General features: G+C 39.4%; 1 protein-coding gene across 2 annotated transcripts; it reads left to right on the top strand.

Moving 5' to 3' along the window:
- The first annotated feature begins 1,986 nt into the window (after positions 1-1,986).
- On the top strand, positions 1,987-16,542 carry rdh10 (retinol dehydrogenase 10). 2 transcript variants are annotated; one of them, XM_023326330.1, is made up of 7 exons: positions 1,987-2,279; positions 2,357-2,656; positions 3,486-3,721; positions 12,380-12,478; positions 13,510-13,655; positions 14,686-14,817; positions 14,909-16,542. In XM_023326330.1, the coding sequence occupies exons 2-7, from the start codon at positions 2,371-2,373 to the stop codon at positions 15,030-15,032; spliced, it is 1,023 nt and encodes a 340-aa protein (XP_023182098.1). In that variant the 5' UTR covers positions 1,987-2,279; positions 2,357-2,370; the 3' UTR covers positions 15,033-16,542. The 2 variants fall into 2 exon arrangements, with proteins under 2 accessions (XP_023182098.1, XP_005797928.3); XM_005797871.3 differs by having other exon boundaries at positions 1,987-2,656.
- The last annotated feature ends 425 nt before the right edge of the window (positions 16,543-16,967 follow it).

Genomic DNA, 16,967 nt, shown 5'->3' on the forward strand with positions numbered 1-16,967 from the left:
TATTAATGTTCTGGTCTGGTCTGGTAAAGTTAGTACAGCACTGCAAAACCCAACTACTACTAGTATACAACTCTTTTAAAAGTTTATCAGTGAAAAGAAACACTTTTGAAGCAACTCTGTAGTAAGCCCCTAGTTGGACCAGCAGAGGGCGCAAACACCTAATTTCCAAAAGATTAATACACGTCTCCAGATTTTCAACAAGACGAGTTGTCCTGACAGTCACAGCAAAAGGACATTGTGTAATGTATGTAACATAATAATAATAATAATAATAATAATAATAATAATAATAATAATAATAATAATAATAATAATAATAATAATAATGTCTATTATTATAGACTTTGCAAGGGATTTGAAATATTCTACTATTGGGTTGAGTGTGCATAAAATGAGGCACATTTCAAATCATTTGTCAAAACAATTGCTCTTTTAAAGTTTAACCATAATTTAATCAGGCATTTCATGTACATTAAGTAGGGTTAGATTTCATTTCCTCTTGTTTCTGTAAAGTCACATAGAAATTGTTTCATTCAAATTCAAATTCAGTCTATTACAGGGATATGAAGTCAATATAACTTCTCCCATAATATTGTAATATCAGTGGTTGATTAATCAGTAAGCATTCATGTTTCTGTTTTGTTTTGCCTTGTACTCATCTATAGACGATTGATGAAGGAATTTAATATCCAATTGTTGGCTGTCAGTTACCCTCCCTACAGGGAGACTGGACATCTGATAGGTTGATAGAGGTTGCACAACACCGAAATGATGTAAGCAAGAAAAAAAGGTGTCCTTGTGTCCTTGTTACACATGAGGAAATGTACCTTAATTACTCCCTCATCCCACCCCACCCCCATCTGAGATATAAGATATTTAGTTCCATTATCTGTATCTATTGAAAGGATTTTAGTGCGTTTGAAGCTGTTATTAAGTTAGGCACATTTCTCACCATTTACACCATAACTAGCCAGTCTGTATATATGATTGGTAAAGATTGATATGAAATGTTTTACATCCTGAGAGCAATCTACAGACCAAGCAGGAGCTAGAGTTGTTTGCCTATGCTGCATTGTGTCACAAACACAGGGGAAAAAAAACTTTTTTCTTTTCTTTTCTTTTTTTGTTTTTGCTATTTCAAGTCTTTATGGAGCTTTAAATATTAGGGTCCTCAAAAAGACAGTCTGACCAACCCCAAACACCAAATTCAATACGGCTATCAGCTCACTAGCAATTTGTAGTTTAGCATTAGCGCTCTTGCTAGCTGTATTTAAATTCTTGTTCCACCACAGAAACGATGACAACCACAAGTCTTATGACTATTTTAAACGTTTTTCATGTGGATATATTCAGGCCAAGTACAACCAGTATAAACATGTCATTACTGTTTTTTTTTTTTTTTTGGACACCACATACAGTGAAAAAGCAAAACTAACCTGTGACAGAACCAATTATTTTCACTTTAATATTGGTCAAATAGTTTAGTTGCTAATGTTGTCAAATATAACCATGAATTAACATTAGGTTTACAAGCAAATGTGCTCATTTCAAGTTTATTCAAAAAATAATAATTAATATTTAAGACCAACCCTCCAAAATTCTGTTTGTTAGTGTAGCCCTGGTTGTCAGGGAAAAGGTTTACTCACAACCTTGTAGGGGTAGATTTATCGGTATTTTTAACTTTCATTCCTTTTGGAAACGGGGAACAAACCAGGAGAGACATATACATTAATAATTACTTAATATTTTAACTAGCAAATTAACTTGCAATATAGTCTCCAAAATTCTGTAATTTGTCCAACTAAACAGAACAGAAATACTGACAAGGTACCTCGAGATCGTTTATTTATTTATTTATTTTAACTGGTGGGGGATTCACACATATTTTTGTCCAATTATTTGCCTTGCATCATGCTGAGTGTAGTGTAGATAGCTGGCACTTCAGTTTGTAAGGCGCCCACTCCTATTGGGTCTGGCGTTGGATGGGTGGACTGAATAAATAGCGAGTGAGATGCGGATCAGAATGACATGAGATGTGGAGCAGCAGCAGCAGCAGCAGCAGAAAGGGTAGGAGACAATCCATAGTAGCTGCTCGTTAGTCACCCCAGATCAGCGCTCAATAGGCAACCGGATTCTTAACTGAACTCTCTCTTCTTTTTTTTTTTTTTTTTTTTACCTCTTATAATCTGAGCTCTTGCGTGCGCTCCTACACCACTTTCCTCTGTCAGCGCTCTGATCCAAGTTTTCTCGGTGAAACCCTATCCCTCTGCTGCTAACAGGTTGGAACAATAAATGTTTTATTTATTTATTTTTTTTTTTTTTGCGCGTCTTAATATCGCTTATCTGAAATTCATAGAAAGCACGGCCAAGATGATGATGATCATCGCGGAGTTCTTCGTGGTTATCTTGAAGGTGCTCTGGGCGTTTGTGACAGCCGGGGCCAGATGGGTCGTGCGACCCAAGGAGAAGAGCGTGGCGGGACAGGTGTGCGTGATCACCGGGGCTGGGAGCGGCCTCGGGCGGCTGTTCGCCAAGGAGTTCGCCCAGCGACGAGCGGTCCTGGTCCTGTGGGACATAAACAGCCAGAGCAATGAGGAAACGGCAGAGATGGTACGACAGATATACCACGAAACGGAGACTCCCGTCGCAAAAGATGGTAAGTCAACCCTTTGAAAGACTTTTGAAGGATGTTAAAAATACACAACCCCGCACCCCCACAAAAAACACTGATTCTTTTTTGCTACAGAGGTTAACGATTTTTTTTACTCTATCTCAGATTTATAGCCAAGTCTTCACCGAGTGTCAGCGTAGACAGGAAATTGACTAATCAATCAACCAGAGATCGGAATCAACCGATTTTTCCCCCTCGATTGCGCTCGAGCAAACTGCAGAGTCAAATACTAGAAAATGTGAATGGAAACATCGCTTTTGCACCATATTTTAGAGTTTCAGGTTCTATTTGAGCAGCTTTAGGAAAGGAGAGATACACCTGTCAGTCAGCCAGAGATGGAATCAGAGGATTTTTTTTTCATGATCAGCTAATCAGTTTTCAACAGGTGAAATGCTGAAAAGCTTACATTTTTATTTTACTTGTAGAAAAAAGAAACTCTTTACTTTAGTGTAATGAAAATTTGACAATGTTCAGGGACACATACTTTAAAACGTGAATGGTGATAATCTTTGGTATTCTCTCATTTTTCTGTTGGATCCAAACTACTAATACAACTAGTACTTCTACTATCAAAACAACTGCAGCACTCTTTTCCTTTTTAATGTGTTATAGACCTTAGAGGAAAAAAATTGTATCTTTCAGGGGGAAAAAAATCCAAATCAGTAAATCTCTGACTAAAGCATGACTTATTGTGAGTATTTTAATAATATAGTTTGCAAGTGGACAATATATTCATTCTTCTACGGTCTCATCATTTACCTTCTGCGCCGTACTTAAACCTCCATTCATCATTTCTCCGTTCTCCATTCTGCAGGACCTGTTGGAGGAGTGGAGGAAGTCCCTGCTTTTCAGCCTCAGGTCTACACGTATGTGTGTGATGTGGGCAAGCGCGAGAGTGTGTATTCCACGGCGGAGAAGGTGCGGCGAGAGGTGGGAGAGGTGGACATACTGATCAACAACGCTGGCGTGGTCTCAGGCCACCACCTGCTGGAGTGCCCAGACGAGCTGATCGAGCGCACCATGGTGGTCAACTGTCACGCACACTTCTGGGTGAGCTTCTCCTGATCATGTCGTCATGGTTTGTTTTGTTTGCTTGGGGCCTTGTGCTGTGATGAGCCATATAAAACAGTGTCACGAGCAACGTGGTGCCAGGTTTTTTCCACGCCAGCTCCCATGCTTCCCTCAGAATCTCTTATCCCACCTCTTGGTGTCCAAGTCAAAAATCAAAGATAGTGCCTAAATCCCTCATTGAGTGAGAAAGTGAAAGTATCTGACCATAAATAGTCATATTTTGTTTCACTTTTTAGCTAAAGTTCTGCCACAGGAAAGTCACAAGGTTTCTCTTTGATGAAAATTCCCCTGTATTTGGTGCTGATTCCTGTGGTATGGAAGGTCCTCCTTTATCCTTGTGTGATGGAAAGAGGGATCTGCATAAGCCTTGTATCAGTTCAGCACATTTTGTTGGCAGGTGGTGATTTGATGGGGATCTGTATCAAATTTTCTTTTGGCTCCCCTCCCAGGGGCCTTCCTCTGCCGTTTTATCTCCAATGAAACATTTTGTTCACTTAAATATGTTTCACTTCAAATAAACAAGAGCTGCAGCATAGAACGGAAAAGGAATGGGGGATAGGGAAGGTCAAATGTGCCACGGTGTGATCTAACTAATTATTTCTTAATGTCAGAATTAAAACATATGAATACTTTTTTTCACATAAATGTATCTACAATGTTTATTACAGATAGATTTACATCACAATCTAATGATTTATTTTATTTATTGAATTATGGGCACTTTATAACAATTTGAGGGTCTCTCATTGGGTGGGGCAAACATATAGTGAACCCTCCTGTGGTCTTAGCGCGATGCTCAGGAGGAGGCAAATATCATGGTCAAGCAGCCAGGAAGTGGATAGATTTTCCCGTCAGACCGTCAGTTTCTGAAACCACGCAAAAAAAACACAACCTAAAAGCGCACACAGTGCGACCCCACCGGACCGCGCACAGAGTAAAAAACTCATGCTGAAGTTGATTGGTTTCACAATGACTTACAGCTCAGTTTAACAAATTAGATGTTAGAGTCTGCTTGATGAGTCAGTGCGAAGCTGTGGAATATTTTGTGGCAAATGAACTGAGATAGTAAATAAGTGCAAAAAATGAAAAAAAAAAAATTATATCAGAAATTTGTGATTAATAGATTGTTTTTTATCTTAATGTTTATATTTAATTATTTAATAAAGATTACATTAAACAAACGATACATTTATTTATTCATTTATTTGTTTTACAGATTCATTTCCAATTAAATTCTAAAAATAATTGTATGTTTATTAAGCTGCGGCATATTTGAGCCTCCACAGGATACAGCCTCCCTCTGTGATTAGAAAACTCATGTGAGGGGAAGCCTTTCTGAAAAAAAATTAGATGGATGGGGCTCTGTAATGAAAATGAATTTTATCACTTAGCTGCAGCAGCCAGCTCTGCTTGGCAGCTGTCGTGCCTGTGCATAATTAGTTGTCTTTTTATTTAATCTTTTTTTTCCCCCAGTTTCACTCCACAGTAATGTCTCTCTCACCCAGAGGTAGAGTTGTCGTAGCACTTCTCACTTTACATAGGAGAAGCAGGGTTTGCACTTTTTTTGCGGCTGCAGGTTGTTTTTATATCGAGACGATTTCTGAGGGATGCAATGACAATGCAACAGTTTTGAAGTTTGCTAGTTGAGCATGAAAATCTCTTGTGTTGTCAAACAGGTTGTGTATTTCCTCCCTAATGATTTCTCTTTTCATGCTCCTCTCTGCTGGCTCTCCTCGGGTTCTTTTACATCCAGGATTTGGAGACAGGATCCAGTGGTTGGGTGGCAGATTTGGGGATTCCTAATAGAGAGCTGTGTTTGTGTATCTCCAGTATTCTATGCAGAGCGTGCGTTCTTTAGAGGTGGGGTGGAGACGAGGGAGGGAGTCGGGAGGAGGAGATGGGGCAGATGAAAGAAGGATTTAATGAATGGCGACAGCCAGAATGGAGGATGTGGTTCATTAACGACACAAGCTGGATGAATAGAGCTTAGACTAACAGAGACCTGACCACTATCCTCTCACAAACACTGTTTCTTACTACATGCAGGTGGTACTTTTTTGTTCCATGTTTTAGATTTCTTTTTTTCTGGTGATGTGTTGTTAGACGGGTTAGCTTCTCCCTTTATGACTCAGCAAGCAAACTGTAGCTTAAGGTTAATATTTTTTTCATTTAAATGCAGCAAAGTGGTGCAGATATTCGAAATGCAGTTTACAAGACTGCACTAAACTGACAGTCGCTCAAAACAGCATTACAAACAACAAATACATAAGAAAACATAAAGTTCATTAGAAATGCAAACAATGAAATGAGTATAATCAGATGATACTATAGGCAAAGTCCAATCCTCAATTAAATCATCCATCTAAACACTTACATCCAGGTGTTTGAGCATTAGCAATATTTTTAAAAGTTTAACCTAACTCAGATGCATATGGGTTTTTACAAAGTTGACTGCAAGAGTCAGTGGTTTACAGATAAAGCAAATCATTCAATGCTAAATACAAAATATTGTGATAAGTCAGAGATCTAAAGTTTGTGTTGAAGTTAAATGTAGACTGCCTTAAGAGCAGATGATAACTGTGGAGAGGTATTCATACAAATTCCATCCCAACAACAAGGCAAAAATGTGAATGGAGCAGTTTTGTGTCCCTTAAAAGAAAGATGAGACATAGCTCTGAAGAAGATTCCAAGTTTTAAGTGATAATTAATAAGGACTCTTAATAATATTATTTGTAAACCAATTCATGAAGAGCAGAGATGGAAAATTAAAAGATTGTGGTTCCGAGTCAGCGAAGAACTGCTAATTTTTTTTTCTATTTTCAATATTCAAAACAAAAAATGCCAAAAGACTTACAGATGAGAATTCACCTGAGTAATCATCAGCAAATAAATGGAAACAAGCATTGTTGATTTATTAATAAATAACAGCAGTCCCAGAACAATTCCTGTGGAACACCTCTATATACAAAACAAGATGTCCCATGCTAACTGTTTACAAAGAAATAATTTTATTATAATTAAGGAAGTGATCAGACTTGGTCCAAATCAGACAGAATCTTAAAGAAAATCAGAAATGGCCAGAAAAAAATCAAAATGTTGTGACTCAAGTTATCTAAATGTTTTGGGAAAGTCTCTTGCTGCTAAAAAAAACATTGTTGCTCTTCAGAAACAGACGAAATTCGTCAAACAAACAAAGCTTTCCTTACACTTGATTAGCATAACTGTATGAGAAAGAAGTCTAGAGAACTCCTGTAGCAACAGTTTCGGATCTGTTCAAGTTCTCATTTGTTGGACACTGTATCAGGAATGAGGCAATGACTGAGATTGGAGCAGGAAACGGATGGTAATCGTAGCGTGGTTGTCTGCCAAAGCAGCCGAACCCAGACCCCATACTCCGTACTCCATCTCTCCTCCTTCCAGGGGCCTCTCTGACTCCTCCCAAGCTGATTTCAAGGCATTGGGTGCAGCTGGAAGGGAGTCACAGAGGCCAGCGCCGTTCTTCCGGCTTTGCCACACGCACAAACTATGATTCAGTCCCTTTCTTCTCTTAAGATTTTTCAGTTTTTATGAGACAAGCATTTCTCTGATGCTTTTATTAGTCCAGCTGACCATTTGTGATGTTGACCACTTACTTCTGAGTCATGATGGCACATGGGACGCACAGTCATTTTGCAAGAGAGACACCAGAGTTGTTCATGTTTGAAGCTTTGCATTTATCTAGTGGAATGACACGAAAGGAAATTAGCATCAGCATCTTGAGCTAGTTATCCAACAGGTGGTCTTGTGGATGATAAACACTCGCTTCCCCTTCCCGCTTGTGGAGATCCCACTTATCTTGTGCAACGGCATGACATGGCGGGAAAAGAACCTGGTGCCATCCCATGCATCGACTAGGCGAGAGGGTAATGGTAAGCTGCTGCTGACCCACTTTATCTGACAATTGGTTTCTTGTCTGTGGATCAGCTTGACAAGATGCCAGCTGACAGGAGCCAAGTTCTGCAGGCAGCATTCCTTCTGTAGGCAGAGAAAGGAGGCAGCCAGGCAGAAGGGTCCTACTTGACTAGTTTTATAAGGGCCCCTCCTCCGGCCTAGTGCACCTGGATGTCTTCATGCGGCTACTTATCACTCCTCCCTTTTCCATGTACCTGTTCTTGCCTCTACAACTAATGACTCCTTCACCCATCAATCTTTCCTTTTAATTAAATGTCTGATATGATACTAGGAGATGCTCACAGGCCAAAAACTTATCCTAGAAAGAGCCAAGAGTTTTGCCTTACTTCTTTGCTTTTTTACTATTTCTCAATGATTGAGAAATAGTTCAGGCAAGTTAAAACAAATTAATGATATTATAAAAATACAAACTGGGTTGTATTTTTAAATGTATAAGCTAATGAGGTGTGTCTCATTAAACACTTATTTTGAAAGCACAGTGATGCCCTTTCCGTAAAATACACAATCTTGAAAATCAAATGGAATTCAACATTGAGTTCCATTTGAAAATAAAGCCCTAAAAATAAAGTCCTAGAAATGTCAATCAACATTATTGTTTCCTTTATATTACTCAGTTTGTCCCATTAAAACTGAAGGTTCTCCTTTGCTTTTGGCACCAGTCAAAGATAGCAGCAGTACAGTAAATATAGATTAGTAAATATAGATTAGTACATCAAACAAAAACAGACAGTGAAACACTTGCATACATTGAGACCTAACTTAATTTTTAAACAGACCTTTAAATTTATTCATAGAAGTATTGCAGAATAAGTTCAGTTTAAAGATTTTTCCAGGCATGAAATATTGAAAAACCAAAAGCTTTCTTTCCGAGTTTGGTTATCTCTCTACACTTAAAGCACCATTTTAAGTGTAAGTTGATTTAGACTACTGGTTTTCTTGTTTCCTTCTTTAAACACATACTTTAAAATACATTTTAGGCCACAAACATGCCACGTTACATAGAGCTGACACTGATAAATGTGAAAATCCTAGTTAGTATTAAATCTCAGTGCCTCATGACATACTGAGAGATAGCCATCGCATTTACATCCAATTCATCTCTATATTCAGTGACACTCTAAAGGTTCAATCTGCCAGCAAGAAATATTATACTTACCATCAAATAATCCTAACAAGAGCTTCATATTTTTCACAAGATAATGAGCGTACTCCCTAAATGACAAGTCATCAAGTCAAAAGGTTAAATCAAAAGGTCAAAAAAAAAAAGTTAACACCAATTATTTGGTAACTATTGTTTCACAAAAACTTTCTCTGTCACAAAAACTTTCTCTGAAAATGAAAAGTTTCGTTTTCTCTGCATTTAATACAAGTCATAGATTACAGAGCTGTTCTTGTGTACTATCATAGACATGTTGAATATACTTAAGCAAATTTGAAGAAGGTGCAGAGCAGTAAATTACAGTACGATTGAATAATATACAGTATATGAAAAAGTTAGCAAAAAAATCAAAGATGGGCCAAGATTTGAACTTTTTGGGACCCGTTTATTGACTTGCAAAAATTCTGCAGTAGAACCATCAATCTTAATCATTTAGGTTCTACCTGTAATGTAATTTGGAAACCATCCACTGTTTTGCTTACACAAACCATTGTGTGCAAAATATTTGATTAAAGCTAAATGAACAAAGTTTTCTCCTTTGTTATTGTCTTTATGACTGAAACCTTTGTTAAAACAAACAAAAAGAAATCAAAGTAAAAAATAAACAAAATCTCCCTGAAAGGTGAGTAAATTTGGTGAGCAAATTGGAAAAAAGAAAATTCAATTTAGCAAGTCTTCTGCTTCAACCTACATTATTATGTAGGTATGTTCTGGAAACACAGAGTACTTAATAACACCAATTCCAACTCGTTAATGTTCCTTCTATGTGAATAAATTGGTTCCTGTTGTGCAACCACTTGGATTAAGATTTAAGTAACAGTCAGCAGATGCTGACTATTTAGCCTGGTCCCTCCAATAAGAACAACCTTCATCAATCATCCCTTATGGTCACTAAATTCAACCCAACCCATTCCATTTTCTCATTCTACGGTGGTATCAGTCAAGCTCTGGTGCTCAGAAAGATTTGTACTCCCTCCCATTCATTCTCTCATCCAGGGAGAAGTCAACCCAATTAAATGGCCATCTGGTCCAATGCAAAGGCCAATATTTTGTTCATATTCCTGTTGGTCAGGCGCTAGCACTAATGCAGCCTGACACCCCAGCTGCAAGAAGCTTTGTGTGGCTTAAATGCTCCAGGGGGCACCCACCAATTAGGAGGGGGTGCAGCGGGCAGGGCACCCCACTTGGGCCAAGGAGGCCCGGCTGTGTCAGCGGGTAATTTAGCGGAACAAGAGAGCGTTGAGACCCAATTACGGCGGCTCTGATGTAAGACACGAGACTCTCGTTGCCTTCACACATTTTGTGTCAGAGAGGTCAGTGGGGGTCATACCCACATGCCAGAGCTGCCATGAGAAGCAGGACACCCCGGCAGGGTGGGAGAGAGATGGGATGGTTGGTCACGCTCAGGCCCGTCCTCAGCTTGGGGGAGCAATCTTTTCTCCACCGGTTCCAGGTAAAAAGACCACTCAGCAAATCTGTCCAGCTGAAATCTGCAAACTGGCTTGAACTGTATAGCATAGTGCCAGGTCAAGTCATTCCCTGCTGTCAAAAAGTTGCTTTGGGAGTGGGAAATGTTGGCTCAACTCAGGTATGGGCATATCTTGAGGTAATTCTTCATTTGCACGCAACTCTCTCCCTCTGCTGCCATTCTGGCTCATAGAGTCCTCTCTCAGCGTTTGCCCGGGTCTTGCATTCTCTGAGTTACCTCTCTTTGGGCCCCATCATTTGATGAGTTGAATATTGCACTGAACTTAAAATTTATGTCCTGGAAAACTGCAGATGTCTGGATCCATTTCAGATCAGTTATACCTGACTAAAAAAATTAACTCAAACAATGAGGTCATTTTTATTTCTTACAACAGCCTCTCTGTGTAGGTTTCATCTCACTAAACAAGCAGAAAGGCATCTACAACACAGAAGTCTCACTAAGGATTACGTTAAACGTCAGTAGGTCCAATACAGTTAATCTCTAGGTGCAGTTTTAATGAGGCGTTTTCCTCCCTGCTCTGGTGGATCCAGGGCTGTACTACCTGGTACCATGCTCTCACTGGCTCCGTGCTCCCCTTCTGTAAATGTTTATTAAGAAGCATGGATCATTTCTCTGGCAAGGGGTTCAGATCATAAAACTGTTGCCTTTCATTTATTTCATCACAAATTATTTGAATACAAGCAATTTAGGTGTAGTATAATTTTCCAAACATCATATTTTTCTGGAAAATTAGTAAGAGCCTTTCCATAATTTATCCATAATCTATCCTGTCCTTCCTACCTTCTTTTTTTCCTTCCTTCCTTTCTTCTTTCCTTCCTTCCTTCCATTCACATTCTTTCTTAGCTTCCTTTCCTCAATCCCTTTTGCCATTTAGTCCTTTGACCTTTCTTTACTTATTTCCTTTATTTCTTCCTTGTCTTTATATTCTTGACTCACATTCATCCCATAATCATTCTTACCTTTAGGCCTTACTTCAACTTCCTCACATCAGCTTCTCTATTTAAAGCCTGACCTCTGTGAAAAACATTGAACAACAGTGAAACCAAAGTAAACCTTGTATTCTTCTACTAAAAAGGATCCAAAAAATAAACTCAGAATACTGAAGCTGTCTGGAAAATGTTGAATTTTGACATATAAATTGTGCAAGAACTTGTTTCTGTAATGTTACAGTGCAGGCAGTAAATGTCTGTTTCACAGGTGTAGGGAGACGAAAGTGTCTGTTTACGTCTCACCTCCATCACACTCTTTAAGCACTGCAGGCTACATGTATTCTTCACTGTGCTAGAACATATTTCACCTATATTATTTGCTCAGTCACCAACACAAGGGCTCCCAGTTTCTTGCAGATCTCCCAGTTGGAGAGTGATTGGTCAGTTCCTGTCATAGTCATTATGTGTCACACCTGCTGATTGGCTCATGCTGTGTGCAGAGGCGCTCCAAAGCCGGCAGCAGACGGGTAGAGCCCGGTTCAGCTGTAGGCCTCTAACCGTCATTGGACCAGCCGGTGGAACTAGTCCGCCTTTCACATGGCGCAGAGGTTTTTAAACTCTTTCATCCCTGAGCTGGACTCGCTCATCTGAGGAGCTGTTCCACTGAGTGTTGCTCGGGTGGCGGGGGGGTGTAGGTAGGAGAGAGGCTGAACTGAGCTGCTACAGGTGGTGAGTGAGCGGAGGCCTGCGACTGGTGTTGTCACCAAGTCTTTAGAGAAAGGCTCAACGAAAGGCACCAGATCTGTGTGGGAAAAGAAGAGACTTTGCTGCAGCACTCACATCCATCTCTTTGACATCCTTCTTCTCTTTTCCATGAGCTTTATAAGGATAAAAGTTTTTAAAATCTTTAAATGTTGTACCTTCCCCCCTCTCTCAGTTATGAATTCTCATTCTGATGCTTCTTTCTGCATCACCATGGAGAAGCAAGAGAAACTGAGTGGGGGGAAGGCAGAGAGGATCAAAGAGTGTTGGCACAGACAAACTGCACAAGTGAACTAACCTCTCTGCTTTTTCTCCTTGCCCTTCTGTCTCCTCTGTCCTTCCTCCAGACCACCAAGGCGTTTCTCCCCAAGATGCTGGAGCTGAATCACGGTCACATTGTGACTGTTGCCAGCTCCCTCGGTTTATTCAGCACAGCTGGAGTTGAGGTTAGTATCATACACAGAAACACATACACATCCCCGTCGTTCCCACCATCTGCGAGCGGGCTTTTCTCCTCGGCCGTCGGCGTGCCAGCTAGCACGCTGAGAGCGGGGAGGTTAGGCCCCATCTCTCTAGTTGTTCCCCCACCCGTTAAATTAAGCAACACAGATGAGCATTCGGGAGTGTCATATAGATTCCTCTATCTGCAGCAGCGGGGGCGTCGGGGGCCCCCAGTGGGCACTGGCCTCGGGGCCAGAATGAGCTGACAGCTCCCCGTGGGACAGAGACATCTTCATCATCGCTTTGTGGACTACTTGCTCCTCATTAAATATTCAGCTCACAACCTTTTCCCATTGATATGGTTTTTCTTCCTATAGTTTTTTTTTATTCTAATTCATTCTAAAATATTTCGAGGGGGGTTATTTATCGCCATAACCCGAGAGAGCAAAACAGTATCTTCTTCAATTTTTAAGTTTTTTTTAAATGATAGTTTTCTTATTTATTCCTGCAGCAAAAACCTCTGTAAGGACAGCTACTTTGAATTCTCTCCTCATTTAAGGATGCATTTTTTAAAATATAACAATGCCTTAGATTAACGCTAAAGTGTATTGCACTTTCAGTTTGCTGTTAGAAATGTTCATTTCTTAAATGTGACCTCAGATATGCACATTATTATTTTTTGGGAGTCTATGACTGTACTGTGAGCTTCCTGTGAGCTTCCTGCGTCTATTGTCATGCATATATTTACCTTCCTTTATTTTTTTAGTCAGTTTTTTTTTTTTAAGATTATTTCCACAGTGTACCACATCAAAACCTTCCTGCTCAGCAGAGCAGCATACTAATGTGCTCGAGAAGAATGCTAATGAAACCATAGAAAAGCGGTTAGGCTCCCTCAGGTTTTCTTTGTGGCTGTATCATTACCATCTAGGAGAATCCCATGAGCCCACTGAGGCATGTTTGATAATGTTTTATAGTCCCTAGGTGCATTTTTTTTTTTGTTAACGGGTCAAATCTGTTTTCTTTTTATTCTGCTCAGGATTACTGTGCCAGCAAGTTCGGTGCCATCGGGTTTCACGAGTCCCTGAGCCACGAGATTAAAGCCTCAGAGAAGGACGGCATCAACATGACCCTGGTGTGCCCTTACCTGGTCAACACGGGAATGTTCAAAGGTTGCAGGATAAGGTGAGCCACAACACGAACCGGCGAGCGTATCCACTTCTGTGCACTTCTTTTCTTTCTTTTTTTTCTCTTTCCGTCTCGCACCTGGGTTGAGTTTTTATTTTCTGAAAAAGTGTGTTCGGAACAACATTTGAACATCAAAGCAGACGTTGAGGGTTTGTTGGGAGAATTACGGCACAGTGATTTCTGTTTCATAAGTCAACACTGTGTAAACAAGGAGGGGTGCTTTTTGTCTCCCGGGGTAAAAACCTCAAGACCAGGTGCACCTGGTCTCTGTCCCCCACACGCTCCATCCCCCCACAATAACTGCTGCTGTTATGGTCTTCACTTTGTCTGATGGTTATTGTCTGCAGGTGGCTCTACTGTCAACTAACCCACCACCCCCACAACTATTTAGTCCTAATCAGTGTCATTGCATTAATAATAACAATCATGCTCAGAGTTAGTGAAGACAGATAACCATCTGACTCCGATTGGGATTTGAAGTTATAAACCAACCTAAAGTAGCACATTATTTTGAATTGGAAGGGAAATTATACTTAATGGATTTTTGATTCCACCCCCATTACTTTTATGCCCCAATAGGAAAGCCATTATTGAAAAAAGTAATAAAATGCCACAAGCCATGTAGTGGGCCAAGTTAAGTTATAAAATAAGGTGCCCTCGTCAGATGAGACCAAAATTGACCGTTATGGGTTTAAATGGACGTTGTTACGAATGGTGTAAAACTCATAACAATTCTCTCTTCATTTAAGGATGCATTTTTAAAAATGCATCCTTAAATGATGGTGATTGTGTGTGCATTTCCTCAGTACACAAATCACCATCTCCAGGAAGAACACGGTGGTGGCAGTATTGTGCTGTGGGGAGCACAATACTGGAGGGACAGAAAAGTTGGTCAGCATAGTTGTGTTTTGTAGTGACCTTTCCAATGTTAAGACCGAAGCCACAAAATGGCTGTTCACACACATGATTTAAATCAAAACTTGATTGAACAACGTGGTTAACAATAACTACTCCTTACTCGATCCAGGAAGGAGATAGAGCCTTTTCTGCCGCCCCTGTCGCCGGAGTTCTGTGTGAAGCAAGCCATGAGAGCCATCCTCACAGATCAGCCAATGGTCTGCACACCTCGCATCATCTACATGGTTAACTTTATGAAAAGGTAAGAAACCCTCTCAATGCTCCATTACCCCTAAGTGAAATGTAGTGAGGATCCTTGAGTTTTAATCCTAACTCCATCCCGTTTTCCACAGCATCCTGCCCTTTGAGGCCATCGTGTGTATGTACCGGTTCCTCGGTGCCGACAAATGCATGTACCCTTTCCTAGCTCAGAGGAAGGAGGCGATGAACAACAATGAAGCGAAGAACGGGATCTAAGGAGAAGTGTTTACAACTGGGGCATTCATGCAGTGGAGCGACAAATGGTTTGCCACCTTCCTGATTTTCAGTTTTTTTGTGTATTTTCACACACTTCAGTGTTTCAGAACATCACGGCAATTTAAATATTAGTCCGAGTAAAGTGATATCCCGCTAAACCTAATAACTGGTTGGGCCAACCTTAGCAGCAACAACTGCAATCAAATGTTTGTGATAACTTATGAGTCTTATGATGAATTTTTGGCCTTCTCATCTTCGCAGAATTGTTGTAATTCAACCAGATTGGAGGGTTTTTGAGCACCATGTTTCACTGTTGATAAGCAGTTACTTTTATGCCAGATGTAATGGGACACACACTGCCCAAAGAGTTAAACTTTTTGTCCTGTCAGTCCACGAAATATTTTTCCAAAAGTCTTAGTCAAGTCAAGATGTGTTCTGGAAAAATCGAGGCAAACTTTCCTCTGCCAAGCAAGCCATTTTTGCCAAGTCTCTTAGGCATAACCTTTGACCTTAACTGAGGCAAGTGAGGCCTGCAATCACTTTTTCTCAAGGCCACAAGCCACGTAATGGGCCAAATTAAGGCATTCCTTATTTTCTTTTGATAATGAATGCCTTCATTTAAAAACTGCATTTTGTGTTTACTTGTGTTATTTTTAACATTTAAACTGGACAGATGTTCTGAAACATTTAAGTGTCAAACAAATAGGAAATCAGGAAGGGGGCGAAGACCTTTTCACACCGATGTACCTGCAAGCATATGGAAACAACCACTGAAGACGAAAGATGGGGGAGGGTGAAAAAAAAAAAGAAAAAAGACTGAATCTAGACTGGTGCACTTGCATTGAGCAAATGCAAAGATTTACCATATTGTTCCTCTGGAACAAAAAAGCTGCGTACTACACAAAGGAATCATTTGAGTTTTTGTTTTCATAGAAATCAACATCTATATACCATCACTAGTTTTGAAATCATACAAAAAAAAGGTATCCAGTAATTAACTCTTTACATAATGTAGTCACCAGCCTTATCTAGTGTCATTGTGGAAATATACAGTATGTTACTGTACAAACAGTAATCTTTTTTTTCACTTATTTTATTTTTTGTAGACATGCACTGTAAGTTCTAATTTTTATGTTGTAAATTCCGATTTGCTTTTCCCCACACTGCCAGTGATCTTTGTGTAGATTTAACACAATGCTTCAAGATAGCCAACATTTTCTTATTCAGAGGCTTTTATTCAGTCCAGTTTACACAGCATTGATTCATGCTAGTGTGCTTTTTTTTTTTTTTTTTTTTGCCACGTACCATCTTTCTTGTTTTGCCTGAATATGTAATTTTTAGAGACATGTAGCATAGTTTGATTTTTTAAATGCATTCCAAATGGGACTCAGTGGCCAAGTTATTGATAACCTTTTTTGGACTTTCCTGTATCATGAGTCTCAGTCATTGCTGTTCTCATAAATCTCTTAAATGGAACGTGAGTAAAAATAAATAAATCATTGTCCTGGGTTGAATTAGCATGTGACTGATAGCAGAATGTATTGTTTAAAGAGAACCCGAGAGAACAGGTCTTTACACATATATATATATATATATATATATATATATATATATATATATATATATATATATATATATATATATTTTTTTTTTTTTTTTTTTTTTTTTTTTCCATTTGTGTCCATTTTAAGGCATTGTTCATATTGTATGTTTATATTTTTGAACAATATTGCTAAAAAACTAACTCCAGTTGAAGTTACTGTCCTGACACTGAGTGGTTGAGGGAACTGTAATAATGTTTTTTGGGTTTTTTTATTCCCCCACATCCACCAAAAAAGAAAATATGTAAAATTGTCTCTGACATTCTTCTGACCAGTTAAAGTGAAATGTATGTTTAAATGTTGTTAACCTTCGCCCAAATGAGTGTTCTCACCA

This window comes from Xiphophorus maculatus, chromosome 21 (assembly GCF_002775205.1).
Source record: "Xiphophorus maculatus strain JP 163 A chromosome 21, X_maculatus-5.0-male, whole genome shotgun sequence".
NCBI lineage: Eukaryota > Metazoa > Chordata > Actinopteri > Cyprinodontiformes > Poeciliidae > Xiphophorus > Xiphophorus maculatus.